Source organism: Heloderma suspectum, chromosome 5 (genome assembly GCF_057233095.1).
Source record: "Heloderma suspectum isolate Gila_16-S chromosome 5, 16-S_ref, whole genome shotgun sequence".
Taxonomy (NCBI): domain Eukaryota; kingdom Metazoa; phylum Chordata; class Lepidosauria; order Squamata; family Helodermatidae; genus Heloderma; species Heloderma suspectum.
Window position 1 is genome coordinate 191996522 of NC_139462.1, and position 27517 is coordinate 192024038.

General features: G+C 43.4%; 1 protein-coding gene across 2 annotated transcripts in view; it reads right to left on the bottom strand.

Annotated features, from left to right (window-relative positions):
* The window catches only part of DYNC1I1 (dynein cytoplasmic 1 intermediate chain 1), a 302215-nt gene that overhangs the window by 183822 nt on the left and 90876 nt on the right, over positions 1-27517 (bottom strand). For both annotated transcript variants that reach the window (XM_084858764.1, XM_084858765.1), the window contains 2 exons: positions 18073-18132; positions 15218-15333 (listed from right to left, as the gene is read on the bottom strand). In XM_084858764.1, coding sequence (XP_084714890.1) covers positions 15218-15333; positions 18073-18132 — 176 coding nt within the window. The remainder of the gene's footprint in view (positions 1-15217; positions 15334-18072; positions 18133-27517) is intronic.

A 27517-nucleotide genomic window follows, 5' to 3' on the forward strand; every position in this document is an offset into this window, starting at 1 on the left:
ACCAATCAACCTCAGCTTCTTCAGCCTCAGTGGTTGGGGCATAGACTTGAATTACTGTGATGTTGAATGGTTTGCCTTGGATTCATACTGAGATCATTCTGTCGTTTTTGAGATTGTACCCCAGTACTGCTTTTCCCACCCTTTTGTTGACTATGAGTGCTACTCCATTTCTTCTAAGGGATTCTTGCCCACAGTAGAAGATATGATGGTCACCTGAATTAAATATGCCCAGGGGCTTGCATAACACAGAACTCTCCGCCATGACCTGTCCGTCTTGGGTGGCCCTGCACGGCATAGCTTATGGCTTCACTGAGTTACGCAAGCCCCTTCGCCACAATAAGGCAGTGATCCATGAAGGAGAAATCTCTATACTAAACATGTATTGTTTCAATGTAGTTCTTTGTCCTACTTTCCAAACCAAATTTAAAAGCACATAATATCCAGAATTTATTTTAATTTCTTTCTGCATAAATTTATTTATTTATTTCTATACCATCCAATAGCCGAAACTCTCTGGATGGTTCACAAAAATTAAAACCAAAGAGCACACAATAAAACAATACAAAATATATAAAACATTAAAACCACAGTAAATTACTTTGTCAGTTCCATAAAATATTTGGTACATCTACAACTGCAGACATATGACTTTTGCTCCTGAAAATGAACACCATGGAGAATTGTTGCATCCCTAAAAAATGCCTTTCTTGCCATCCTTCTTCATTCATTATCTGAAGGAGCTTTCTTCATGTTGCCTATAGATTTCCTATAACTTGGAAATATGTCAGGAAGATAAAATATTTCCAAGGTCCATGCTAGATGTGACATGGGAAACCCACAATCACTCTATCTGAAAATACCCCCACGTAAAGGGATGGTGTAGTGAGTTTGACAAATGCAAGGCATCAAGTGAGGTGTTGAACTGACACAGTGTCCTATATGCTGTTTATTAAATGTATAAATCCTCATCAAGTACTGAATAAAGGACAGCTTTCTTGTTTCTTATAGTAGGCTGCATATAGTGGGCAGCTTCTGTAGAATTTACACAGAGAGAGATGGGTATCAAGCAGGCACCAATCCACATGTTAACAATTACTAGCTGTCTGACACTGATAAGAGTGTAATCCTCATGTCAACAGTTACGCAGCTGCCTAATTCCCTCTGTTTGCTTTACTGTTTTATCTCACTGAGGAGATGAAGAGGGTTTCTTTCCCACTGTGTTAGAATGTTGAGTCCTGTTAGTCATCAGGAAGGGAACTCATTGCCTTCCTGTGATGTTTTCTGCACGTTCTAAAATATCAGAAAAGGGCATAAAAGACTCCGTGGAGGCCGAACCAATTTGGTCTCACTACATGGGGGAAAACATCCACAACCAGCTTGGAGAACTTTGGTCCTAGGAACAATGTATCATATGTTGTTGATTGGGGGCCCTGGCATACACGCAGCTGTGATGAAGGCTGAAGCTTCATTGGCTGAAGAGACATGTGAGCTTTCTTTGTATATTTAGTCTGCATCCATGTCTATCAATAAACTATCATTCCTTTCACAACGGATCTAGATTCATCTTGGTAATCCAAAGAATCTATTTTGACTGGGCCCTGAGTAGATCAGGCTTCCAGATGAACACAGATGGCCTCTGCAAACTTGACTGGAGTAGCAGCACGGAAGAAGGGGTGCCCCAACTCTTACCCATGGGCCATTTTTCAAATTAAAATCAGTCCTTCAGAGGCTTGCTCCCCCACCCACAGGGGAAAAGATATGGGGCAAAGGGGTTAAGCACTCCCACCCCTGCACCACTGATCAATCAAATTTACAACTCCACGTGGCTGCATTTCCGTTTTTTGTTTTCAGTCAGCAGACTAATCATGGATCTTTCATGTCACATCTTCCTAGTCCTCACAGCCCAAACTTTAGGCAGTCTTGTAGCAGGAGAACCATGTCTGGTTTTCACAGAAGCCCTATGCAGACGTTCAGCCTAATACATGAGTCCTCAAGTGTGTGTAGGGAGCATGGTGGTGCACCTGCCAGTCCTGCCCCAAACATCCCTGTGCATGCCGGCTCCCCTCCTCCAGCCCCAACTTTCCCATATTGATTTGGAAGGTGTGAAGGGGGATGCTACACACAAGCAGCTGAATGTGCTTAGAAGGCTCCCTGAGATTGGGAACCCTGAGCTATTAGGGTTCCAGATCATGCAGCAGCTTCTGCTCATGTTCAAGGAAACACAGGCGCAAGCCCCTTTCACACCTTCCAAATCAACACAGGAAAGTCAGAGCTGAAGAGCGCAGGGATTGAGATGTTGGGAGTGGGGACAATGCACTAGGGATGGGCAGATCACTTACCCCATTCTGGGTGGGGGGGGTCCACGGGGGGGGAGGCGATCTGTTCCTTCCCCCCAGAATCCATCCAGGCCAGCTCCACTCTGCCTTGATCCAGCGGAGCCGGCCGCCAGCTCCGCTTCGCTGGCCAATGTCGATACGGCCAGCAGCCATTGCCATGCCATATTGCTGTAAGTCAGGCTCCGGATACAAATGGCGTAGTGGGCGCCATTTGCAGCTGTAAAGCTGGTAGATTAGCTTAAATGCAGCCTAGATGTATTAGGCTGCATTTAGGCTAATCTACCAGCTTTACGGTCACAAATGGCATCTACTACGCCATTTGCATCCCTGTTTTTGGCCGTGATAGGCTACACAAATATTTGAGTAGCCTATCATGTGAACAGGGACGCAAATGGAGTACTGGTGTCCAGTACTCCATTTGCGTCCCTGTTCACGTTATAGGCTACTCAAATATTTGCGTAGCCTATCACGTCTAAAAACAGGGATGCAAATGGTGTAGTGGACGCCATTTGCGGCCTTAAAGCTGGTAAATTAGCCTAAATGCAGCCGTAAATGGCTGCATTTAGGCTAATCCAGCAGGTTTACGGACGCAAATGGCGCCCACTACGCCATTTGCATCCGGAGCCTGACTTACAGCGATACGGCACAGCAATGGTTGCCGACCGTATCAACATTCACCAGGGATGCGGCTGGCTCCGCTGGATCAAGGCAGTGACGGATCCGACCCAGAAGGTTTCCGTGTGGAGGTGGAAGTGAGTGCTCTGTTCTGCCATGGGCCCCAATGTTCCGTCACGGGCCCAGCCTCATTGGGGTCTGTGGCGGATTTCTCCCCCATCCCTACAACACACTCCCTACAAACTTAAACCTTCACATGTTTGCCTGAATAGCACAGGGCTATACTGAACTTCTAAAAACTATAGTCTTCCAGTAACTGACAATCTGTGTCCTCTTCACACAGCCCATAGTTCAACTGTGGAATTTGCTAACGCAAGATGTAGTGTTGGCCACCAAATTGGATGGCTTTAAAAGGGGATTGGACAAATTCATGGAGGAGAAGGCTACCAATGGCTACTAGTCCTGATGCCTCTAAGCTATCTCCAGTATCAGAGGCAGTATGCCTGTGTACATCAGTTGCTGAGAAACATGGGTGGGAGGGTGCTGTTGCACTCATGTCCTGCTTGTGCATTTCCCATGGGCAGCTGGTTGGCCACTGTGTGAACACAATGCTGGACTAGATGGACCCTTGGTCTGATCCAGCAGGGCTCTTCTTATGTTCTTATGTTCATGTACTGCCTATGTAGAAGCACAGCAACTCTCTATTCATTACCTATAAAACAAGCACCCTTTCTTCATCTCTGGTAATTGGTAGGTCTGGTCCCTGCAAAGGGGAATGCAACACCTGACAATTTGTGCTGATTAGACTGAAAAGAGCAAAGTTAGAAGCTGCCAAAGACCACCCACTGAAACTGAAGGGAATGCCAACAAACTGGAATCAGGAAAATGGGCAAAATTCACAACGAAACGAATTCTGCTCTGACAAATCAATGAAGGTTTTAAGAACCAAATGGAATAGACAAATGACCCCAAAATCAATTTTGCATTCCTGCTATCTATTACTCTATAATATTCATTTCCAATACTGTAAATCTTTTGAAGCATATTATTATGGCTAGCAGTCTTCACTGTCTGGAACAAGAAATTACCCTACAATAATGCAAAGTCTGTCAAAGCATTAGTAATGGCGATAGCTTGCTACTGAACAGATTTGAGTTTTCAGCTTCACCCACCAGCTGGAAGTTGCTGAGAAAGCATGAGGACGGAACCGGGGGAGGAGCGAGGCTAGAAAAGCAGCTTATAATGTGAAGTCTTGCTAGCTACCACCATTTTGCCCATCAGTCTTGCTAATACAGTTCCATAAAATGTCTTTGTTTCACATGAGGAATGTGGCTGCGCACATTTTTACACTGTCGTCCAGCTGAGAATTCACACCTTCCTTTAGGCAAAGCCAAACCTTCAACTTTCACTGCCTGTTCTATGGGTGTTTCATTGGCTAATAAAACTCAGTGTAAATTAGACTTGAGCATTCATTTCACCTTTGCTGGTTTCTCTTTGTTCACTAGCCACTTTGCGCAATGCATTAAAGGCACAGAAACAAGTCTTTTTGTTAACTAGTGAGATTCATTTCTGTTCATATTTTTCCTCCATTTACTGTTTAAACTTAAGCATGCCATAATATTATTCCAAGAGTTTCTTGTCCTTTTTCACGTGCAGCACACTCCAATTAATATTTAGCCATTAGTAAGTCTCAATAGGTACTTATTTCCAAGTACGTGCCCATAGAATTGCTGCCTAAAATCTTGTCAAAGTTCCCACAATATATCTATATTCCAACTCCATGCTACCCCTGCCCCCCGCCATCAGCTGACGGAAGTCAGAAATCTTAGAAATTTAACAATTACATTACATGTGATGTATTGACATATGTATTGGAGAGAAAGGAAATGGACTTGTTTCTGACTTCTTTTTTCTTCACTGTCTGGTTTTGTAAGTTTTGGAAACACTAAAAAAATGTTCATAAATAAACCTGATATTTTTAACAATCATGCTTCTTTCCCCTCCTTCCTCCCAACCCCTGTCCTTGTGTTGCATGTCTTTTCAGATTGTGAAACTAGGAGCAGGGACTGTCTGATTGTTGATTCTTGTAAGCAACTCTGGGAGTCCTTTTACTGAAGAGCAGGATAGAAATGCTTTGAATGAATGAATGAATGAATGAATGAACGAATGAATGAATGAATATTTTAACCAATTGTTTGTTTACTAACGATTCATTTCTATTAGGTCCATGGCAGTTCCACTACAGGCCTTGAGTGGCCGCAACCTCTTTCAATCTCCTTATTGATCTCAATTGCACTTTTGTACCATTACACCATTTTGTCAATAAATAAATATGACTTGGGGTGGGGGTGGGGGAATAAACAAGCCATTCTTTCAAACATTTCAATTTAGTTTTCCCTTGGTAAAATTCTGAAACTACTTCTCCAAAATCTGACCTCAGATTCCACCCCAGCTAATTGTGATCCAGACACTATTTTGGAAATATGAAACCATAAAATCCAGTTGAGGTGGATTCCATAACCAATGACTATCCCTAGAAGAAATACCATTTGTTAAAATAAATGTTTTGGTGGCTGGCAAGATGAGTGCTGAATTGCTGCTCCATTTGCCCAAAAAGTAGCTGCCGTTGACAATATATTTAACATACTGATTCATACCCTGTTTATAAAATACTCCACCACTGTGATATACATGGAAAACAACCTAGGGCTACTAGGAAGGATGTTGAAACATATCTCATATAAAACACATCATTATGCATTAACAAAACTTTCCTTCATCCAAGAATGGCAAAGCAGCTGGAGCTTTTCTCCAGGAACCACATAAAGTTTTAATTAAATTCATTAAAAATTCTTTGTCTCTCAGCAAGTTGAGGGGGTGGGGCAGATAGAACTATTTGACAATGGCCAAGGCACAATCCAGTTTGTCAAACCTAATAACAACACAGACGCCTTCGGTTACATGGAGACACTTGAGGGGAAAATAGTTCAAGAATTACTATGAGTATCATGTTTACTGTGTAATACTTATAAAATCATTGCAAGATGTGGCCAGCCCCTGGGGAGAGTCTAGATTGATAAAAGGAGTTACTAATGAAGAAGGAACATTTTTCAGCTGACATAACTGATCAGGGATGCAAAGGACAACACTGTTTCTCTTAAGCAGAAGGACATGTTAATAAACCTTAATTGTTATTCATAGTCTGTGTTCTATGGCAAAGACACATCAGGACTTCTCTGCAAGAATGACACCTTCCAGCTGTCATTTGATTAGGGGTGTCCATTTATTTTACATTTTTAGGCCAATGAAGAACCATGCAGTTAAAACAACTAGCAGTGCTAGAAAAGCTTCAGTTAGAAGTGCTTCTAAGGCTTAACATAAATTTCTGCATTTTAAAAAAATCCATAAAGCCCTAGAATATATAACCCTCCACAACTGTGTGATTTAATGAGAAAAAAAATCACTGAGACACACAGTTGTTACCAACATCTGTCTTATCTCTTTACAGTTATAGGTGTAATGCCACAGTCTTCTTTTTGAAGGATGTTTGCAGCCTGATCTTACGTGTGTTGATGCAGAAGTAAATTCTACTGAACTCAGTGTGGCTTACTGCCAAGTGCATGTGCATAAGATGGTAGCTTTAGACATCTAAGCCTGTCCATATGTGGGTGACTTCACAAGCAGAATTTAACCAAAGATGAACGAGAGAGGAGAGTTATCTCCCAGTGCCTTTTCATCTGTCAAAAACAATTGTGTAAATGACATGAACAAACTAAGATGGTACTTCTGGAGTAAACAAATTAAAGTTGCATTATCAAATTTTAGACTGTGGTATGTAATATTTGATTTGTTTTTTAATTGATTTTCTGTTTTTCCTATTCTGTTTATAATAATATTAAATTACTGTTATGTTACTGTGATAAATGACTTTTGTAGGGATGCTTGAAAATCCCTACAAAAAAAATCAAGTCCTTGTTAAAAATGAATTGGTAAAAGGTTTAATGAAAAACAAATAGAAATCTGGTCTTTCTTTTATATAATCAAGAGTGTGTCATGTATGAAAGGGAACCTCTGCTTTTGTTCTGAGTAGTTCCAGTTCTGGTAGTTCTGTTAATAACCTAATAAAACGAAACTATTACATCTTTGTGGAAGACTAGGGCTATTTCCTTAAGCCCTCTTTGAGCTGCAGAGCTCATGCTACTGAGCTGTAGGACATAAGCTTTTTCAGCTGGCTCACATAAACGTATTCATTTGTCCTAATGGTAGCATTAAGTATATGAATTGAGCTAGAATGAGGGCTAAGAGATGCACATTTGTTCCTTTGAGACATAACTTACAAGGATCCCATTGGAGGGTCAAAGTGCATGTCACTTTAAAGACGTAGCCAGCAGCCTTTTTCCTTTTTTTTACTCAAAAATAAGCACGGGGACCCAATCCAGATTGGGAACTTAACACTGGAGGTTGTCTTAACTTTTTTCCTCCTGCTGCAGTCCCAATCCAGATTGCCATTCCCACACCGCCCTGTTGCCCTGTGCGTGCAATTTACATTAAAAAAAGAATTATGTTTTGGCGATTATTATTTTAATGGATCACTTTTGGGCAATGTAAATTGTGGGTGTGGAGGCCCTGATTCAGGGGCGCAGCAGGAGGCACAAGGTAAAACAAACAAACAAAAAACCCTCCACCCACCTGATGCTAAGGTACTGATGCAGATCGGGTTCCCTGTGCTTACCGCGATGTAGTTCCAGATACAGGAGGTCAAATCAGTCAATCCTAAAGGAAATCAATCCTGACTGCTCATTGGAAGGACAGATACCGAAGCTGAAGCTCAAAAATTTTGGCCACCTAATGCGAAGAGAAAAGTCACTGGAAAAGACCCTGATGCTGGGAAAGATTGAAGGCAAAAGGAGAAGGGGACAGCAGAGGATGAGATGGCTAGATAGCATCACCGATGCAATGAATATGGACTTGAGCACACTCCAGGAGAGAGCGGAGGACAGGAAGGCCTGGCGTGCTATGGTCCATGGGGTCACGAAGAGTCGGACACGACTTAACGACTGAACAACAACAACAAAGTTCCAGATATGGATCACTTTTGAACTACAACTCCCATAAGACCCAGCTTCCATGGCCAAATAGTCAGGGATTATGGGAGTTATAGTCCAAAACATCTGGAGGGAACCAGGCTGTCTACCCCTGATGTAGTTTGACCCTAAAATGTGGGTGAAGAGAAGGGCAGAAGGAGGTTTTAACTAGGGATGTTGCCAAGGTTCATAATTACCCAGCCCAGAAAATGAACTTATCCACCTCTATTGTTCACTTAGGGAGCACCATCTCCCTCAAAACATCTTTGCCCGCTTGGATAGCCATTTGAGCCAATGTGCCCCTGTCACACCAGGCATTAGGGTGCCTGAGGAGTAAAGTTCTCCAGAGCTCCCAAGTCCATAATATAGACATTAGGCACTTGGGAAAAAACAAATCTCAGAGCGCCTGGCCTGAAACACAGCTGTGATGAATCACCACCAGATACATTTGAAGGAAGGGTGGTGGGTGGCAGAGCAGGATTTAGGGGCTTTTTGAGGGGTTTGGAGGACTGCGGAAGATTGGTAGGAGGCAGTCAGACCTCATCATATACCCTATGGTGTTATCAGGAGCCAAGAACTCTTGTTAAGGGCAGCATATAAATGTCATAAAATGAATAAACAAACACACTTGTAGTTAAAAAAACAGGAGCGCTATTGTTCAGAAATGGACCACCACTGCACCAACTGCAACTGTGTAAGACATCTTTCTACACAGTCCTATAGACCAACATATCATTTTTATTTTATTTGGGCCTTTATATCCCACTTTTCTATGAGAAAAATAAGACTCAAGGGAGGTTATCATAAATATATAAATCACAACAAAATTAAAAAATGAACCTAACAATAAACCAAAGATCAGCAAAACAGCATCACAAAACATCGACATAAACACCATGCCAACAAGCAGTAGACTAAAATCAAAATCAACAAAAACAATATTCGAATAAGAAAAAGTTTGGTTTTATATATTCATGAACTTGAAGAACTCTGTCTGCGACTCTTACACTGATACCGTGGATGGCATGTCAGAGAAACACCTATGTGCCCCCTTAGATTGCATAAAGAGAACCATTTGACATGTGAGCTGTTGATGGATTAGACATTCTGGGCTCTTTCTCTGCAAAGAAAGCAAGTGCTTTTCTTTCTTTCTTTCTTTCTTTCTTTCTTTCTTTCTTTTTCCCCTCCCTGTTTTTCCACCCAGCTGGGGTTCTATTTGCATACAGGTGTCATGAGCCTCATCTTCAAATACATCGCTGGTTTCAGATGTCAGGATAGGAGGATGAGGGCAAAGGCACAGCAGCAATGACTTGCAGCTCATTAGAAGACACCCCCACCCCCACCACCCCCGTCAAGGCCATTAGCTCTCATTTGGGGCCAATTGTCACCAGGTGTCCCAGCAACTCATTTGATTTAATGCTTTAAACTGGGATGCCAGACATAAAAGATTAGATTGATAACTGCACGGTGGGGAGGCCAAATCTACTCCCTAGGACATAATGACAGATCTCTCTAGTGGGGAAAAAAAGGATCACAAACCGAAAGGAGACTCATCAATGAGGAGGCAATGAGTGGGAAGCTCTTGAAGGAACCCTGGAGGGGTCCCATTGGGGCCATGCTGTCCATCTGCAGAAAGATTAAATGAAGCCTGCCATCCTACAGAGAACAGTCACACAGTGCTGCCAAGCAGGCAGAAAACTCAGAATTCATTTGAGCGAACAAGATGCCATCACACCCCGCTTGAATTGGGTTTACCAGAGCGGGGAGCGCTGCCACCTGCTGCTTACCGTCTAAGCCAGAGGAGAGGGTGCTCCACGCAAAGCATGTGTTCTCCCACAGAGCGATGCCTCGTCCATCTTTCCTTCGTAAGGTTTGCAGATTTCCTTTGATGGGTGTTAGAAGCATAGGCTTGTAAAGATAACTTGAGAAGATCTAAACATGTGGTGGAAGCCCCGCAATGTTTAGTCAGAGGCAAGTACTACTGACTTCAGCAGGACTCCCACATAAGTGTACATAGGACTGAAGCATTAGAGCCAAACTAGATGCAACAGCAGCAGTAGTGTGCACAATCTGTTAAAACATGGAACTGCTTCAAGCCGTGGATCCATGAGGATCCAGTTTTAATTTTTAATTTTTATGGTTTTTAAGGGTTTTTTTTTTAAAAAAATACTATGACTTTATTTGTTTATGTGTTTTGTTTTTTGAATTATTTTGTAAACCACCTTGTAGTGATGGCCACCAATTTGGATGGCTTTAAAAGGGGGTTAGACAAATTCATGGAGGATAAAGCTGTCAATGGCTAGTAGTCCTGATGGCTCTATGCTGCCTCCAGTGTCAGAGGCAGGATGCCTATGTACACCAGCTACTGGGGAACATGGGCGGGAGGGTGCTGTTGTACTCATGTCCTGCTTGTGGGTTTCCCATGGAAACTGATTGGCCACTGTGTGAACAGAATGCTGGCTGAGATGGACCCTTGGCCTGATCCAGCAGGGCTCTTCTTATGTTCTTAAGATTGGTTTTTCCGGAAAGGCAGTATAGAAATGTTCTAAATACACACATAAATAAGAGTGCTGCATCTTCTCAGCGCCTGCAGCTTCCCAAGCTTAAACACCTGGAATGGCCACCATCATGCTCCCTGAATACTTTTCACCTAGCAAAAGTCTCTTCTCGTTTGAAAGCTCAGCTGAGGAGAAACATGCACTGGGAGAGCAGCTCAAGGCCAGTGTCAAGGACAGGCATGGTTGGGCACCTGCTAAGGCCCCACACCCTAGCAGAGGCCCACTGACAAGAGCCCCCTGGAGCTGCTTTTCTTCATCATTGCAACTGGCATTGCAACTTCACCTGCTTCTTGCTCTGGCCCAGACAAAGTGGTGGTGAGAAAGAGGAGCAGTACATAGCACTGCCTACTTGCTCACTGGCTCCTTGTCTGAACAGCGAGCCTGTGGTAGCAACACTGAGAAAGAGGAGGAACAATAGCAGCTAGTGATAATGGTGTTGAGAAGGTAGACTCACTGAGGGAAGGGGCCCATGGAGGATGCCTTGCCCAAGAGCCTTCAGAAACCTGGAGCTGGCGCTGTCTGCACTCTTCATCCATGTGCTCCTTTGGCTGTTAAAATCAGAGCCCCTCCTTCCTTTCTACATGTTTTGGAAGAAGTTCTATGTTTAAACACTCTGAACTGCCACCATCCTGCCTAGTCATTTTCTTCCAAACTTTTTTTCCACAATGCCAGCTCCTTGATTATTCCACTAGAGGGTACTCTTTGTAAGTTCCTGAAGTATAGAGAAAAGTAAACTCTGTTGAAAACCTCTATACTTGGAGGTAAACACTTGTGCCACATATAAAGGCAGTTCCCATCCCAAAAGGACTCCACCCTTGTTATCCACAACCAGACTTGCACCGTCAGGTACCAGCGTCGGTTTTAGTTGACTTCATCAAATGATAGAGGTTTGTTGAAATCATATCACTTTTGCTGGCTATGGACACATTGCAGTTGTACTCCATCCACATATGCTTTTGAAGGAGAAACAATACTTTAGAATGCTTTGGGACCTCTGCCAGACAGCATGAACAGAGGTTAAACAGTAAATATTTAGATTATCAGATAGCTAAACTTGATGGAACATTGGAGGTCTGTGATGAGATCCTTCATCCTACCCCTGTTCTCCATTACTTCTGTGATGCTGCCTTCATGCAAGTAACACATGAAGGTGGGGGGAAGGGAGAGTATTGGGTTAAGCTGGAGGTTAAAGACTGCAGTCCTGTGCACACTTACCTGGGAGCAGTGGACGCTGGTGACTCTGATGTCAGTGGGGTGGTAAATCCACTCTGGGTTTCAGTCAGAACTCTAAAGGAGCTATCCAAGGTGCTTTAGAGTTCTGACTGGTTTGGACTGACACCCAGAGCAGATTCACCACCCCACTGTCATTGGAGCCACCAGCCTCCACTGCCTGGGAGTATTCGTCATTGAACACTGTTGGGCTTGCTTCTGAGTAAACACATAGGATTGCATCGCATTTTTGATGCACAATAAGTAGAGTCGGTTTACATTAGAATTATTTTTCTCATGAAATTTTATTTTATTTCGAAATAAGGTTAACAAAATAAAGACAACAAAAAGAACATACATAATAATAAATCAAAATCACTAAAGAAACCAAGGAACTCCCTCATTATACATTTTAGTTATAGCATATATACTTATATGGAACATTTACAATAAAATACCATTATATTATATTATATTTATTATGATGATTTATTATAAGACCCACATTACTATTAGAGCTATTTATAGTCTTTCTCTTCTATTGCACATTGCACAGTCTATGTTTGAGAGCCAGAATTAACATAGCATGCAGCAGTAACACAATAACATGCACCAGCTTTTTTTCAACATGGCTACCATATGAGCCATCTAAGATAAAGCCACACTCTGTGTGAATCCATTAAATTGCCTATAGCAGAATAGCTGGGATATCCTCATTTTCACCAGTTCATCATTTCAGCTGATCACGTGGACTGGCTCTTGCCAAAATGTAAAAAAGATAATCTCAATAACTCAAGTATATTAAATAAATATTTGTTGCGCTTGGAATCAAGAGAGGAAAAAACAGAGACAACAGCTTCAAGAAATTCCTAGATCATACTGTTGTTGTTATTGTTGTCGTTATTTATTACACTTCTATACCACCCCATAGCCGAAGCTCTCTGGGTGGTTTACAGAAGGTGACCATTTTACCAGAAACATGCTGTTGTTTTATAAATAATACAGTACTGATATAAACAATATATTGTTATCAACCATATGAATTAAACCCATATGAAGCACTTCATCATTCAATCCACTGTATGCACGCTGCTAAAACTGGCTGTTTGTTTCCCGTGACCGTGGGTATGCCTCCACTCTATCTGAGATGCTGTCAGCTCAGCAGTCACTCCCACTGCCAACCCCAACCACTGGCTGGATTTCTGCCTAGCAAGGCTCAGGCCTACTGCTGGTCACTAGAACTTCCTGCCCTTGCTGCTTCTCACCACTACTGGCCACTCACTTTCAGTCCAATTATGTGGCAACAGAGTAGAGCATGAGGAGGAACAGCAGTCATGACCTGCTCACTTGCCTGACCTGTTCCTCTGGGCGTCAGAGGGGACTGATTCCAGAGGTCGATCAAATGAGTGATGGCCCCTAAGTACATCATGCACAGGTCCCAGAAATTTTATTTATTTATTTATTTATACATACATACATACATATATCTTTTTTTCCCCAAAATATTTCAACAAATAAAATATACAAACAATAAAACAAAATGCATTAAACTATCAGGAAATACCAAACGTCGTCGTCAAGAAATCCTGTTATTTTTGTCTGTGTCTTAGCACCCTGTAAAGTTCCATTTCATAAAGTTTCACCTGCATGTACTTGTTCAGTGACCTGGGCATGTTATCTCGGCTGTCCCAGACTTCAAGGCCACAGTAGAACCCTCACTCTTTGGACTGAACGAGTCCAGCTGAGTGTTGGTGGGAACCTTCTGCCTCCCTAGAAAGGCTGAGCAGATTGTTACCAGCTAGCTCAGCATTGGCTAACAGGGATCACCTGAGATTCGCTAAAGGCTTTTGAGTATAAAACCAGGAGTGGGTGGGGAAGATGCTTTTGTCTTCATCTGGTTTCATTTTGCCCTGTCCATAGGCTGCTCTGGACTGCCGGCTTTCTGAAATCCTGTTCTATTGAAGACCCGTACCGTTGGTATGTATAGACAGGTTTAGGCAGTTTTGTAAGTATTGTTGCCAGACCTCGCTCTGGTTTGTTATTTCCTTTCCCCTTTTTGTAAATAAACTTACCACCTCTTATAATTGAATGTGTGTATTTCATTCCAATTAACCCTTGGTACCAAGTCCAGAGCATTCCTCTTGATTATTGCTAGCGTTGAAGGTTTCAAGCTTAGGGCTTTGAAATAGTGGGTGCCAGCTGGGGCCCTTGTTTCACAAGGGTGTCCTGTAAGGTCTGAGAGTGCCCTGGCTCAGGCTGAGTTGAACATAAGGGCTGGTAACAGTCTGCTTTGCTGGCTTGGTGTTCAACTTGAGCAACTATTTGTCCCTGCCTACGCTGCCGGGAGTTAGGATACCCCCCTTCCGCCCTTCACAATTGTAAAATCCAAAAACAATCCCAAATCAACAGAAATAGCAAGTCATAACATCACGAACACCAAAGTGAAGGTACAGCAGAAGGAAAACAGCTGTTAATGTATACATAATGAGGAGAGAGGGAAGAAATACAGCTGAAGGCCTTCCTAAACAACCAGTTTTTATCCAAATGCATCGGGGCTTGGCAAATCTCAACCAAGAGGGCCACCACCAAAAAGGCCCTACTCCTTGTTGCTCTGCCGGGAATTAGAGAGCCACAAAATCCATACCTGGGCCTCAGGTGATGAATGGTATGTGGGGAGAAACATATGGAAGACAGTGGTCCTTAAGTTACTCAGGTCCCAAGCAGTTTAGGGCCTAAAAGCAGGGTGGGGGGCTGTGGCCCTGCAGATGTTGGACTTCAAACTCCCATCAGCCCCAGTCAGCATGGTCAAAGGTCAGGGATGATGGGAATTGCAATTCTTTGCCATTGCAGGAATTGAAAACAACATTTGGAGGGCAGGTTCCCTACCCCTGCTTTAAAGGTTAAAAACATGAATTGTGCCCAGAAACACACTGGTGACCAGCATAGATCAAACAAAATGGGTGTTAACATCTTCTGATTGCCTCGCCCCAGTCAACACTCTGGCAGCATAATTTTTCACAAGTTACAGTTTCTGAACCCTTTTCAAGGGCAGCCCCACACAGAGTATGTTACAGTAGTCAAACCAGAAATGACTAGGGCATATGTAACTGTGGCAAGGCCCTCTTTCATCAGGTAAGGTCATATATCTGGTACACCAGCCAAAGGTAGGAAAAGCCTCCGCTGTCACCAGCACAGCCAACAGGAAGGCCAGGTCAAGGAGCACCCCTGAACTACAGACCTAATATTTTAGGGGAAAGGCTCTGATGTAAATGACCTATCAAACAGTGAGCTGTAGATCTCGAATACGTAAAGTTAATTAATACCAAGCACACTGACAACTTTTTCTCATTTCAAAAGGATGTGCTTAAGTAACCCCCCCAAACCTTGAGAATATAAGAAACAGTAGCTAATTTACCTTCAGACCGATGAGTATCCAGGGGTGTCTGAGTCTCCTTGGAATAGGACACCACTTCCCGAGGCAAAAAGTCCACCTGGGTGATCTTGGACACTCCTAGCTTGTGCAGGCGGTGGCTAGAACAAGCAAACACACAACGTTAGTTGGGCACAGAAGCCTGCTCCCAAAAACCTTATGGGAGACTTTCCCAACTTGGTCTTGGACTACAACTCCCGTTATCTCTGCCAGCTACGGGTCCAACACATCTGGAGGATGCCAGGTTGAGGAAGGTTGTCCTGTGGGGATCAATTCCTGCAAGCTGAAGTTTTTCTCCCTTGACTTTATTTCTCAAATGGGGTGAAACTGATGCCACAGCGTAATTGTACTCCAGTTTGCTGTGGAACTTTATTGCATCTAGCTTTAAGCAAAAATGCCCACATGGCAGAGTGGCTGCTACCACTAGTGCAGCATTTATTCATTTTTTAAAGGTTTTATGAGCTTCCTAAAAGGCTCTTTTTGATGGCTCTGCATTAGCTAGAGAGAATGAAAGTACTCCAGGTTCTACAGCATCATAACACAGCTCATTCTCCTGATGTGCAATGGCTGAAAGGTTAAACCTCGCCAGAATCTTTACTGCTAGACTATTTATATTCAAAAGATAAAGGACAGAAGATGCCTGACATTTTTAGAGTAGAATTAGTCACAGCTCTGTAGACCTGTTCACAGGATGGAGGTGATATCTGCCACACTACAGGGCTGCTGTTCTTACAGCCTGTGCCTATGCAGAATTACCTGGAAGCAAGTCTCACCATATTAAATGGGGCTTAGTCCCAAAGTAAGTGTGTATGGGACTGCAGACATGTTATCTTTGTTTTCCCTCTATTGGCTTTACTCCTGTGTGTGTGTGTGTGTGTGTGTGTGTGTGTTTGTGTAAGTAATATCTAGGCAAAGCCAGTTTTTAGCATTATTTATTATACAACTTTAACTAAACTGAGCTCAGACTGGGGGGACCCTGGTTCAAATCCCTTCTTGGCCACAAAGCTCACTGGGTGACTAAGAAACAGTCACCATCTCTCAGCTTAACCTGTCTTACAGGGTTGTTGTGAGGAACCTGGGTGGTTGGTGGGGGGTGGGGGGAGAGAAAGGAAGAATATTCATCACCCTGAGCAGCTGAGAGGAAGATCAGGGTAAAAATATTAAATCAAGGTATTATTATATGATTGTATTAGCTAGTTGTAATACCTATTTATTGGCTGCAACTTCCAAAGTTTTCAGTAAAAAACAATTATAAAAGGAAAAGAGAAAGACGATTGATGTGATATTAACAGAACATTTCCAATGATGAACAAAGAGCAAAGGGGGGAAGGAAATCTTTGACATACTGATTACATTTGAGACATACATGTTGTTAGTATATGTCTACATGCATCTTATAGTTTCCACAAACATGCTGCGCTAACAACATTTCATCTCCAGTGAAATGAAAATGTTCCTCTTGTAAACATCAAGAGTGTAATCCTCCTCTTCCCACGTAAGCTGATTGCGCAACTCCCACTGACCTGAACGGATTTGGACTGGACCAGAAGGGAGCCTTCTCAGAATGCCGTGCTTCTGTTTTCTCAGATAAAGGTGCCCTCTCCCAAACCTTTGAAATGAAGGGTACTTCCAAACAGAGGGCTTCTAACTCTACCAATCAGAAGGCATTGTGCAGCAATCCCATCTTTTTTTTCCCCCTTAATGGGAAAAGACAGAAGTGGTGGGAAAATACGGGAAGCTACAACTGGAAGATGACGATGTCTAGGGGTGCTTCTAGATGAAGCATTTGTAGTGGAATTGCCATGCCCCATTTACTCACATTTAACGGTGGGTTGGAGGGGCCACAATTATTTATTTATTTTATATTTAAAACATTTGTATCGTGCCCTATATCATTAAGATCTCATGATTAAGATCATCCTCCTGTAATACTGTGTCTTCCTGGGGCTGCTTCTGTCTTTTGTCTTAATGCAGAAAATCCATCACAGAGGGAAAGAGCAGAAGAGCAACGCAGTCTTTCTGCGGAGGTGGGCTGAGATTGAGCAAAACCACACATTTGACTAATCGCATTGGCGTAGTTGAGACTATTTTTCTTTACTCTTGTGTAAGTCCATGTGGTCTGATCCAGATTGGGACCACAGTGCTCTGGGTGGGAAGAGTTTAAGCTTCCCCCCTCCAGCCCTAAATTTTGGGAGGAGTGGGCCCTGGGTGAGGTAGATGATGTGTTGAGATGCCCTGCCTTTCTTGGTTGCTTGCTGAGCTTTTCCACAAGGAATTCACCTCTCCTGAGCCTGCTCCGATTCCTATAGCTGCAAAGCAGAGCGAGAGACCCAAAGATTGTGTTGCTGACTGGGAGGGGAATCAGAACCTCTTCTCACTGGGGAAGGACAAGAGATTCTTCCTGCAGGAGCACCAGGAAGTCCCCACTTGTATTGAACAGCAGTTTTTGGAGCTGGGTGGGGAGAAAAGCACTGAGCAAAGCAAGTTATTATGGAAAGAGGAGGAGGAATTGTCACTTCCCCACCCACACAGCTGTGTCCCATGGGCCTGGTGTGGATGGAACACAGTGGAACAAAAGCGCTAACGTGTGGAAGGTTAACTGCTATTCCGATTGCAGCTTACATCGGAAAAGAAATGATTTGGTAGCGCTAAGAGCCTTCTGTCTGGAAGCCCCCAAAGCCCCCCTGCCCATGCCATGAATGAGTCAGAGCAATTGCACAATAAGAGCCTTGTCTGGAAGCACAGAGTGATACAGAGAAAGCCCATTGAGGAAGCCATTTCAACATAATTCATGCAAATAAAGTTATAATATAACCAAAAAAATGAGAGTGGACATATACCCAAGTTCAGAGTCAGACTGAAGCTGCAGCACTGAAGGGTCTGTGTCCCACTGCAGGGTCCTAGCCAGGTTATCAGCCGCACAGCACAAGGGGGGGAAAAGAACACACAGAATTAACTGAAAGGATGGGGGAAAGAAACTGCGTCATCACTTGCCATGTGTTGTACAAGCACAGAACACAGCTCAAAAATACAACAGAGAACCACAGATAATACTGCACAGTCTTCATTGTCGGACAAAAGCAAGTAATTCGAGAACACTCCATGTCAAACTAGAGCATGTTACACTAGCAAGAACAAGAGGCTTCCAATAAGAGATGTTTGCTCAGCTCTGCTTAATTAAAGCTAACAAATGTGAAAGAATAGGTCTCAGCTGCTTCATTGATAAATACAACTCATTACAGGTTTTACATGTTGGACTCTTACAGAGAGCAGTCTAGGTCCAATCCACCATTTTGTTTTTAGCTCTTCAACAACATCAAAGTCAAGGGGAAGCCCTTGCACATGCTGGATCTCCATGTGTGTGCTGGAGAACCCATGCGCTTAAAGAGCATTTTGCAAGCAGAAACAGGTTGCTGCATGCTGGCTGGCTGAACCACAGGCACAAAAGACTACTGCAGGGAAGTCAGGAAATCTCTGCATGCAACACTCGGGGTGTGTGCATGGTGCATTGTGTACATGCTGATTAATGGATGATCAGCATTGCCAGTTATGGGTTAGGAGAACTGAACAGATTTTAGGCTGGGAGAGCGGATTCTGGAAGCACAATATGTTTTTTTTTTTTTAATTATCCATCCTTCAAGCACAAAGGATTCCAGAGCAGTTATGAAAAATAAATACCATATAACAACAACAACAACAACAGTACAAAATAAGTTCAAAATAAGAGACATAAAAACTATCCAACCAGGAAACACCCTCCTTCCACCCCGAATAAATCAATTTTTAAAAACAGTGAAAATTAAGAATGGGTGTGCTTCCTCCTGATGTAGTCCTGATTCCCAGGGTCAGGACAAAGGGTAAAATTTAACAAGTCCTACTTGGAGTAGACCCATTGAAACAAATGAGATTTAAGTTAGTCATGACCAACTTAAATCCCACTCATTTTAATCGATCTACTCTAAGTAAGACTTATGTTGAATTTTACCCATCCCTGCATCAAAGCTAAGTCTATATCCTATTTCAAGTAAGGGCTAATAAATGGGCCCTACAGACCACAGCAAATGTGCCCAAGGAGGTTATCAACAATGATTTATTATCTTTATTAGTCATGAAGTATAATGTATATAATACTAATGAATGGAATGCTTTGCACAGGTTGTCATAGTCCTTCATTTGTTATAGCGAAGCCTTCAGGCAAAGTTACACAGCTGTCTGACTTGGACAGATTTGGACACCCTGTCTGAATAAAGAGATGCCTGCTGGCTGCTGGCACCCCTAGAAACAGCCCCTGCTAAAGTGTACCCCAGAGCCCCATGAGGGAGGGGTCTGTCATACCAAGATAGGTGGTCCCTCAGATAGCCAGGCTCTAAGTTGTTTAGAGTAGGGGTGCAAAACCTCTGGCACCTGGGCCTAATTTGGCCCATAGGGTACACCAATCCATCCTGTGGAGCCACTTAGGGTTCCTTCAGGGCGCAGGACTTAGGCTCCAAGCCCTGCCACCTGGAGGAATCCCTTCAGAGGTCATTCCCCCACTACTATTTCTGGACTGAGATTGGAGATAACAGTGGAAACTCTGTTGCAGGTCTGTCCCAGCAGCAGAACCCCCGCTGTTACTGATCTCAGATTGGATATAAGAATGGGGCTTCCATGGCGGTCGAGTCCCATCACCCTTCATCCTTATGGCTATCTCTGTTTGATGATAGCAGCCTGAGCTTGACTCATCCATGCAGAGAAGAGTGGCCATTCTTCCCAGCACCGCCTGAATAATTTCACACAGTTCCCAGTGTCGTGTGAAGGCAGGCACTCCATTGGAGCTGGCAGTGGGAGAAGTTCTGAACCTCCTTCCAGCACAAAAAAGTATCAGGAGGTGACATCAGAGGTTGGGCCATGGCTCCCGTTGCCATCTGGCCAGCAATAGGCCTGTTGAGGGGGGGGGGATCTCTCCGCCACCACCTGAAAATAATTCTGCAGCTTAGTTTAGCGCTTTAACGTTAACACCAACACCTTGAACTGTGCCCAGAAAACAATTGGCAACTTTACTTTCTGTAAACCACAGGTCTCAGTCGAGTCCTATGATTTCTCTACTCAATAACAAGAGTCTGTTTTCAGGTCATTTTGCAAATGATAAAAGAAAGCCAAGCTCAACACCACCTACTTCACCCTAACCATCAAAAGACATTGTGTGACTATTCTGTCTTTAGTTCCTTGATGAGGGGGGGGCGGTTTCTGGTAAGAGAAAAGACAGAAGAGCACAGGAGGGATACAAGGGAAAAGTTTGGAAAGTCTAGAGCCACAGTCATTCATTCAGTTAATTTTGCACAGTGTTGTGGACTTGCCTCGGTGGGTATCAGTGGAAGACCTGCAGCAAATCCGGGCTCCAGTCCTATGCATACTTTCCTGGAAGTAAGTCCCACGGAACACAGCAGGACTTACTTCTGGGTAAACATGCTACAAATTATTGGGCTGCAAATATGCCACAACCTATCACACTAGATGGGCTCCATTCCTATTAGTTATATTTTGAAGGGGGAATGAAAGAGCAAGGGCATTTTACCACACACTGACACTTCCAAATAAAATAATCAATATTAAGTCCATTAAAAGCAGGGGGAGGGAAGAAAAAGGATTTGCAGTAAGGCATTTTCAAAATGATTCAAGGACAGCAATTCTCATATAGGTACTAGCAATCTCTCAGTGTTGTTGACTAGGCTGAAACAACCCCTCCAAATTCTTCATGCTATTATGATGGCATTATTGAAAGGCATGTCTTCAAAATCAAACAGACACTCAATAAGATTTTGCTCAGGATTTTTAAAATGGGTTTTCACCACAGAGCAAGCAAAAAGTAAAGCATTAGTGGGAGCAGATTCCGACCCCCAACCCCCACGCAAGCCTTTTACATAGTGTGAGCAACGGAAGGCAAAATGCACGTAAAGATATGAATGCCTGATGCTGAACACTTTCTACTCCTAATGTGTTACAGAAGTTGCATATAAAACTGAAACAAAGTGAAAATGACCTCTGTAATGCTGCCAAGGTCATTAACCAAGGGTGTGATTTGCTGAATCTGCGCCAGCTTCTAATATTATGAGTATCGGGGGGCCACTTATACCTGCACACCCGGGATACTTAGGGGAGAAAAAAAATACACATCACTTGCTCGAGGCAGCCATTACCTCTTTGCTCCATCCTCTTTCAAAACCTGTCAAGTGTCCCAAGTGACAAACAGTATTCCATTAGGGAGAATACCATTACAGTGTGATTAAAGAAAGAGCCCAGGAACAGAATCCTCAGCAGGGAAAGATGACGGAGTTCATCAGAGGAACAGGTCACCTTGTAGACTTTACACAGGTTCAAGCGTCAGATCTGCCTGTGCCAGCATCAGTTTCAAGCTAGCACTTATGCTATTCAGGGACTGTGTGAGGAAGGTGCTCACAGCCAACTGCTTATGTTCCACATGTATACCCTGCCTTTCCATTTGACAGTGCTCAAGGAGGGCTGCATAAGATCCTAAAAGCATCCATTAAACAAAATAAATAAATAACCAAAACCAACGACAGGATCGAAACATCAAACGTAAAGTAGAGAAGCACAATGGCTAAGAAGACAGCAGCCATCAAGAAAATGGAGAAAAGAAAAAAATAGCTTCTTCATCTGAAAGAAAGCAGGCAAGGAGGATAGTGCTAACTGAATTTGTCTGGGAAGGGCATTGCAGAGGCAATGCACTATGACTGAAAAAGCCCTCTCCTGTCACCACCTGCCTTCACTTGCATTGATGATCTCAGGGCCTCCATTAATGATGTCAGTGGATGGGAAAGAGCAGCTGGTCCTTCAGATTCCAAACTATTTAGGGCAGGGGAGGGCAACATGCAACTCAAGGGCCACATGCAGCTACCACCACGCTGCTGAATTTGAGGTGACCTCCCAAAAAATTGTCTGCAATTTTGAAACCCCCCCCAAAATTGTTTGCAATTTTGAAACATTTAGGGTTGCATAGCTGTTAAGGAGTGCCCAAAGGGTTAAATTTAGTTTGCAAGGCAGCTAAATTTGACTCTTTTGGTACTCCGTAGCAGCTACGGATGCCATTTCCCCGTGTGTGTGTGTGTGTGTGTGTGTGTAGATGGATGGATGGATGGATAGATAGATAGATAGATAGATAGATATTTCAGGTCACCCCAAGGACTGTGGCCCATGAGGGGAGTCAAGGGATATTAATATTATCAATATTATCTATTCAGTATTAATATTATCTATTCTATACAGGCTGGCAGCAGACCTCCAGGATTTCAGGCAGGAGTCTTTCCTAGCCCTACATGGGGATACCACAGCCTTCTGACTTTGAAATCCTCTCCTTTAATCTCAGAAGCTTGGGGGCAAATTCTTGCTAGTCAGGAATTTGGAATAGGCACACTGCACATGTGCAAAAGTGTTGCTATTACATCATCAATCCCAGGGTGAGCCAGGGCAGTGAAACAGGTTCTCATGAAGAACCGCCTGGGAGCTGCAAGATGGGGCGTTTTCAGTTTTCAGGATGAGAATCCTGGGGTCATTTGTGTTCAGTCATATACTTCTGCCATTTATTACTTCAATAGAGTGTTTGGGTATTTTTGCCCAACTCACATAGCCATGACTGACATACCATAGACAGGGAGGAGGGGAGGAGAATGAGTGACTTGCACTCCTTTCCCAGCTTTTACTGGAACATCATGAGTATTTTGTTTTTATTTAGAAAGCCTCTAAAATAGCAGTACTATTGTAATTTTAAAAAAATAAAATAAAAAAAATTGCAGGCTTCTGATTGCAGGGTTACAAATCAAACACGGCAACATGGGAAGTGGGAGTTGTGAATCTCACTCATGGTGAGCTTCAAATCAAAGAGCTCACATTCCTCATGAGGGGTGAAATCTATTAATTCTGTTTCCTAAATCACAGCAGACCAAGGGAAAGAAATGGAAATAAGACCCGCGAGTCAGGTATACCAATTTCCCTATTGTCTAATGCAGGCATAGGGACCCTCTTTCAGCCTGAGGGCCAAATTCAGTTCTGGAGAAACTCTTGGGGGTCGCATCCAGTGGTGGGCAGGACTGAATGCAAAAGGGGTGGGGCCAAAAATAATTTAAAAACCCACCTTGCATCGTTCAGTTTAAAGCTCTTCGTTCCAGTAACTACGCTTTAGGGGAGCCATTCCAACCTTTTAGTGTGGGGGAAAATTGCACCCAAGCCGGGAGGCCACCAAATGATCCATGGTTGGGGGAAAGGGGGTTGGGCCAGGAGAAAGGGGCCTGGCTATCTGGGGAACCCCAGAGAGCCTGGCTAGGACTCCAGGAGGGCTGGATTTGCCCCCCAGGCCTAAGGTTCTGCACCCCTACTCTAATGCCTTAAATGGCTCTGATTCTCATTTTAAAAAAGCCTAGAACAGTAGCTCACTGATGGATTTCAGCTCAAGGACAGAGAGCAGGGTAAACAGTAAGCTGGTTAAGACACAAGATACAACAGGTCAGTTTTGATACTGTTCTACACTGTGGGGTTTGAGGTGTATAGACCAGCGTCAAGAATAAAGCTGGGCATGTGCACATGATACATAAATAACTGGTGATATAGTTTAAGTCTTATTTATTTGGGTTTCCCTTATAATTAGATTTAAGACACATTAATACACATTATCAATTTCCTTTGGAGAGCTACCAGAGACAGGGAGCTTTATGTTAATGTCACTCTAACAGCAGGGTCGCTCTCAGTGGTCAACTGACCCTATAACTGTAAAAGGTTAAACCATTACACTCTTTTCCTGAGATGGCAGATCTTCAGGTTTTACAAACATTAGAGTTGCCCCTCCGAAACTGCATTGGTGGAAGTGCACAAAAGATAACATGACGAGCTGCAATAAGCGGAAACTGCTTTGGTCATTTCAACCTTGAGATGTACAATGCTGAATGCTCTCACCTCTTGACAAGTTCACCAAAAGCTCTAACCTTGTCGGATCATGAAAACGGCATGAAGGGAAGAAATCACAGAGCCGTACACATTACACAGAATGAGGTGGCAGACTGAGATGGAAGAATTCCGTTGTACAACTTCAACCTGGGTGTGTCATGTCTTTCCGTGCTCCCCCATGTAAAACAACAACAGCAGCAAAAACACCCTTGCCTGAATGCAACAAACTAGGACATTAGGAAGAGAACGGTAAAGCAATACATGCGAAGAACATGACAGTGGCATGCAAAAGCGGATTTTCAAAAAATATTTGTCGGTGGGTTCCCATTCCCTTTGAATTTCTGACTTTTCATTTCATGGCTTTTGTTGTTCCATGTCATGGTTTTCACAGTTTATTCCTCCATGAGTATATAACGGAGTAAGTTATATTACTGATTTCCTTGGGACTAGGAGATGTTGCCACCTCTAAAAGAAAAGCAGACTAATTAAAGCTTTCATGAGTTGATTAATGAGTACAGCAGAGCCATTAACTACACCAGTTCTGTGACATTACATTACATATTAACAGTGGATAGAGCTGAGGCTCAGGTTGCTAAGGCACCCTTGGAAGCACCCTCAGGGAACAAGCATGCCCATCCTCACCAAACGACACCACAAGAAACTTACTAATGAGAACAATAATCTAGAGGACAGAACTCTACACATCCTTGTGGAATGAGAACCTGAACATTTTTTAATGATACCACAGGCTCACATGCAAAAAAAGTCTAATTAAGACTGAGCTCCCTGACTTTGCAACTGGCATGCATCCAGAACCTTTCTAGGTCACATGTATAGAGATTTATCGCCCTCTAAGTGTCCTACAGGACTTACTCTCAACTCCAGTGTGCACAGGATTGAGGTATTGAGCTGAAATCCTATGAGATCTTAAACTGAAACCCACTCTTACTTGGGAGTAATTCCCACTAAGTTAAGGGCGTTGAACCTCTTTCAGCACAAGGGCTGAATTCAGTTTCAGAGTGGCTCCTGGGAGGCACATTCCAGTGGCGGGTGGGGGCAAATGCAAAATGGGTGGGGCCAAAAATACTAGCATATTGTAGCTTAAAGCCTCTTAGTGCCAATAACTAAGCCTTAGGAGAGGCATTTTAGCCTTTTAGAATGGGGAGAAACTGAGTAAAAGCCAAGACACCACAACATGATCAGTGGTTGGGAGAAATGGGGTGGAAACATGGGGAGCCTGGAGGGACAGATTTGGCCCACGTGCCTGAGGTTCAACACCCCTGCACTAAATGGATTGGGACAAACAAGTAAACATGCATCGGATCAGACTGTTAAATTGATTATCTCATGGGTTTCCATTTAGAGTACACATAAATATTGTTGTGGAGAACACCTGAAAAATCTTAGGTCCATATAAAGAATTCATTCATAAAAATTATGCAGATTTCAAACCCCACAACAATGTAAGAAATTGCACAGAGCCACATGACAACCCCACGCCCCCACAACAGTGGGAATACAGTAAAGACTGCCAGTCTATTCATTTCAGTGCCTTTCAGTGAAAGAACCAATCCTTTGGAAATACTAATATAGCAGCCATGCCTTAACTACTGTTTAAAGTCGTTGACTATAAGAAGATATTAAGTAGTGTAACATTGCTAGAAAGTTACAACATTGGAAATGTGTGATTATTTTCTTTTTGATAAGAATTGTGCCCAAAATGAACTGGCATTCTGAGCCCTCATTAGAAGATTGATTCTTGAATGCGTTGTCATAACAGTCACCTGTCAAGGACTGGAAATGACTTTGTTTTTATCTCTTCTAGACAACTCCTGTGATTGTTTCAGCATAATAGCATTGTGGCTTCTTCCAGCATCGTTATGTAGACCCAGTTCTGATGTAATGCTAAGCTGTGGTTTAGTGTTACATGCACAAGCTTCAGGTTGGTGTGTTCCCCTCTTCTCCTTCTGGTACAGCCACAAAGAAAAGGTCACAAGGCTAATCAGATCTGGGAGTCTGGCAGAACCTGCCCATTGCCCCAAGCCTTGCCTGCCGAGCCCCCTGCCCTGCCCCAGTCACTCACCCCCAGTCACTCACCAAGCGGCCCATACCCACCCTGGGCCCATCTGGCGATCTCTGCAGCTGCCATTTTGCAAAAAAAAATGGTGAGCACAGATATGCATGCATTTGCTCTTATGCAACATGGTGCTGTGAATGGCCGATATGCACAAGGTTACACAAGGTAAATGGGCCATTTATGCATGTAACCTTGTGTATATCAGCCATTCACATTACCATTTTTTGTAAGAGCAAATGTGCACATATCTGCACCTGCTATTTTTTCCATAAAATGGTGGCTGCAGAGATCGCCGGACAGGCCCATAGTGAGTGCGGGTGGCTCAGTGAGTGGGGTGGGGGTCGGGCATGGGTCCGGGGCATGCGAGCAGTGGGAGGGGCTTGGCAGGCACCCATCCATCCCTAATCACAAGCTTTCATTTCCATTTTTAATTAACTGTAGTTTGTCATTATATCCAAACCTGAATCTGAGGTTAATTTTAACTATAGTTTAGCTAAACAATCCAAGATCATAAACTATGGTTTGAATAATAAACTCCTATAGTTGGAGGGTATCTTCTAGGCCATCTAGTCAAACCCCCTGCTTGATGCAGGAAATCCAGAACTAGAGCATTCACAACAGATGCTTGTCCAACCTTTTCTTGAAGCCCTCCAATAAGGGAAAACTCATCAAGCCTCTAGCTAATTAGTTCCATTGTCAAACTGCTCTCACCATCAAGATGTTTCTCCTGATGTTCAGCCAAAATCTACTGTCCTGTAACTTAAGCCCATTTAGATCTAGTTCTGCCATCTGGAGAAGCAGAGTACAAGCCTTTGCAGTCTTCTATATGACAGTCTTTTGGGTATTGGAACAGAACGATCACATTCCTGCTCAGTCTTCTCTTCTCTAGGCTAAACATACCCTGTTCCTTCAAACTTGCCTCATACAACTTGTTTTCCATACTGCTGACCACCTTTGTTGCCCTCTTCTGAACCCATTCCAGTTTGTATATATTTTTCGTAAGGTGTGGTGCCCAGATTGGACACAGTCTGGTCAAGGCTGGTATCACGGCTACTACCCATCTCTGCAGGGGTGGAGGACCAATTAGGAGGTCCGCTGCAGAAGGCTGATGGATCCATTGTGATTCCAAAATGTCTTGGGGGGGGGGGAGTTCTTGGCTGGTGCTGCCATCAACCGTTTTGACTTCCTGGTCTCCGTGTGGAATGAAGATCTGACCAGGGTTATTGACACAGTTGCTTCTAGATGTCCTCTCTTACCCGCTTCCAAACAAGCTC